Consider the following 3,715-nt stretch of genomic DNA (forward strand, 5'->3'; position numbering starts at 1 on the left):
GACTTTATTCCTTTTAATCAGGTTGCTTCAAATAGCTGAGTTTAGTGAGATGTAAAAACTGCTGGTAAAGATATGTAAAACACAAGACTTAGATGGTGTCATAAGACAACCATATGGATTCTCTCTAGGTTCTTTATAATGTGATCTCAGGGGTGGATTTCATTTGCAATTTCTGGGAAGAGCTCCTTTCTTGCATTGAAGATTTTGTCTGTTTAATCTCCTTATAAATATGGTTTGTGCTTTTGTAGCTCACATTAGAAAAATCTACAATGATTTTACAGTTTCTGTAACTCATGTGATATGAACAATTACCCATCTTCTGTGAATTTATGGTTCATCTGTTTAGTTCATTTCTACAAAAAGTTGTTTTCCTTAAGTTTTAGCTTTCTTTACAACAAAGTGAAAGGAATTGCAAAAGCTACATGAATTATATTTCCCATATTTTTAATGCTTGTTCTAATACTTACTTTTCGATCTTCTCCTAATGGGAAAACTCTACCAAAACTTACTATATTACAGCTAGGGACAGCATTAGGTAACATTCTCTTAGTTCATTTTCACTGTATATTTAGACTTTTTGATGATTCATGTGTTTGTGGCTATGTGTAACAAATGCCAAACCTCACAAGAATTAGCTTCCTACACTGCTAAATTTATCCCTCTTATCTAGAGATCAGAGGTACCTCATGGATTTAAAAACCTTACTCTCCCTATACCAAGGTCTAATCATCAGATAAAGACACGCTCTGAAGTTCCTGAGCACAGCTGCTGAGGTCATGTAAGCAATAGCAGCAAAGCCGTGCTTAAATTTTTGCATTCTAACACCTGCTTCTCAGCTCCCTGGTGTGTGAATTATGCCACCTTAGAGCCCCTTACAGTCAGCGCTACTTTTTTTTCCTCCCCAGCAGGAAAAAATTCATGAAGGAAATGGGTAAGATTTGATAATGACAAGCGTGAGATATGTATAATAATGTGGTTAAAGACAGACACTTACGCTCTGCAAGTGGGCTGCCTTTCCGTAATACACAGTCCTTGCGATGTTTTTTGATGGCTTGTTTTTCTCTAAAATGTCCACCATTAGACTCATAACTTTTCAAAATGCCTCCAATGGATTTTTACATGGAGTGCAGTACTTTTTGTTTTCTGGACACTGTGCAAAATAGATGCAATATTCTTGCAACTAATAAAATAGCAGACTTAAAAAATCCTCTCTGGGTAGGGACTAAGGAGGGAACTCATTGTTTCACTGCAGCTGTAAAACTCCCATGGAGAATAACCCCTCCGCCCCCCCCCAAGAGGCCTCTCAAGCAGGTGAACAGTGTCTGCAACTGGCTGCCTGCCACCCCCCACAAGAGCCCACAGTGCACGAGGTGCTGGGGTCATGGTAATAATGGGAATGGATGTGACTGGGGCTTCCTGTACACAGCTCTCCTCTGCTAATACAATAGTCTATAAACTGCTCCAGCTGGGGCACAGTTTGCCTCAGGGCTGATCTGTCCTCTGCTGGCAGTTAGAGAGCCACTATCAGACCTCCGGTTGCAAAGCATTTTTCTCCACATTGCTTTCTCAGCCTCTGCTCCTTTGTGCTGATGAATCCTCTCCTCTGTCCATTTTACAATATGCCAACCACAGTGATGATCCGTAATAAAAATTTAAAAAATAATAATTAAAACAGAGGCTGTCAAATTACTAATGCAATAGAGAATTTTACTGAAAAAAAAAATGTTTAATCCTGGCTGTTTTGTTAGTAAGTAATGCATTAACCCCCACCTTTATCTGTACAGCTTTCTGCTGGAAGTGACTGCTAAGGGAAAGGCAGTACCTGCTTACTTTAAAATCTGGCACGTGCACACCTAGCACTAGGAAACATTTACCTTTGTTCACTTCAGAATCGTAGCAAATACTCTTTTCCTTTATGTGCACTTTCTTATGATTTAGAAGAGTAAATCACTGCAAATTTCACAAACCGCTCTAGAGGGACTTTGGGGTTCTCGAATGTTTTAATGTATTTAAAATGGTTTGGTGTTTTGCTTCATTAAGCCAACTCCCTCTAGATGTGCCCTGTTACATAAAAATGTAACAGAAAAACATGCTTGGGGTTTTTCAAGGTTTCACCATCAGAATCTGGAAGCTAAAGAAGTTCTGCAAGGTGGTATGAATTTCCCCTGTGACCCATTTTGAAGGAAAGGACTGCTGTCCGCAGTCCAGCCAACTGGAAACCCTGCAAACAGCCTTCATCTATGTTGTGCTTCCAAGGGGAAAACCACTGCAAGGAAAATTGATTTTGGGGTCATTGACCCTCAGTGACAACAACACACTTTGGCCCACCCATGCAAGTAGTAAACTGCCGTCCAGCCACTCAGGCAATCTTTAGACCAGCTTTACTACGCTCCTCATCTGTTGTGCTGTAATCCTTCATTTCACTAAAAGAAAATGGACGAGCTGTAGCTGAAAACTGTACGAAAAAAGATCTAAATCCATACTGTCTGACATAATGACTTACGCTGTTTCCAATTGTGATTTTCAAAGCTATAAAAAAGTATTTAATTACTGATTAGAGGTAGAAGATTTTTGCATTGTAAGCTATCAGAGAGCAGGTATTGTAACCATTAAACAGAGAAAAAAAATATAAAAGAAACAGTCATTAAGCTGTTTAGTTGATTCATATGAGTAAGATTCTGACTCAAAGCAACATGGCTCTGAAAAGAACAAAGTAGTCCTGGAGAATGACAAAGGTGACCACTTTTCCCCCTCTGGGAATAAGGAAGACGTGGACCAGATGATCTACTAAGGCAGTCTCTATCGCCTGATCCTAATTTCTGAGTTGCTGTACTTAGATCTTTATGAATCTGTAGAGCTAGGCTAAAAAGCTAAAAGATTTTGTTGATTAAATTGTCTTCAAAAAGATGCTTCAAAGGATTCTTATACTATTATTTAAACTAAATTATGGTGTAATATTAGCTGATTAAGACAAGACTTCAAACTGAGTAATTTCCATCAGCTGGACATAACAGTAGTTAAAGAAATAATGACTAAATGGATAGCACCTGATGCAATTCATCATAATGTAATGTGGCACAATGGAAAAAAAGAACATTTTTTTTCCAAGAGGAAAGGAAAAGGAAAACCTGAAGATTAATTAGGGGTTTTGTTTTTTTTCTGAATCATTCTTACTTACATTAGGCAATCCTTTTACTGTAGTATTTCAGCATCTTACAAGTTTTAATGCTCCTTCCTTAAAGAATATAAAGCTGTTTTTTCAATTACACTGTCAGTTCCTCAAGGGATGGGATGTCTGGTGTTTTACATACCATGCCTAACTCTACAGGACTTGTACCCAATGTTCTTAGGAACCAAACTAACTCTGACTGAGTAATAACAGCTATAATAGAACAAATGCCTTGACATTAAAGTTTGTTCTCTGAACAAAAATTTAAGATCACATAGTTTAAAAGCTTCATACATATTTTAAGAAAAAAATAGATTTCAAATTGGTTTTTTTTCTTTTTCAATTGTATGCTACAAGATAAATAAGTCTTTTCCTTTCCTGGAAAAACACAACCCATCCTCTCTGATCAGTTGTCAGTGACACCATATCTGTAGAAGGGTCGGATATGCAGGAAAGCTCGGTAATAGGGTTATGAAAACAAGGCTTTCACAGTTGAAGGTTAACTAACCTTTGTTAGCACAGGCCATCCACTTCAGGTTATCAGCA

The 3,715-nt window shown here is 37.9% G+C and overlaps 1 protein-coding gene across 1 annotated transcript in view; it reads right to left on the reverse strand.

The window, feature by feature from the left end:
* CACNA2D3 (calcium channel, voltage-dependent, alpha 2/delta subunit 3) overlaps positions 1-3,715 on the reverse strand; it is a 481,287-nt gene that overhangs the window by 169,268 nt on the left and 308,304 nt on the right. The window contains exon 13 of the mRNA XM_009334218.1: positions 3,678-3,715. This exon is cut by the window's right edge and continues 24 nt beyond it. Coding sequence (XP_009332493.1) covers positions 3,678-3,715 — 38 coding nt within the window. The remainder of the gene's footprint in view (positions 1-3,677) is intronic.

This window comes from Pygoscelis adeliae, unplaced genomic scaffold (genome assembly GCF_000699105.1).
Source record: "Pygoscelis adeliae isolate BGI_AS28 unplaced genomic scaffold, ASM69910v1 Scaffold411, whole genome shotgun sequence".
Taxonomy (NCBI): domain Eukaryota; kingdom Metazoa; phylum Chordata; class Aves; order Sphenisciformes; family Spheniscidae; genus Pygoscelis; species Pygoscelis adeliae.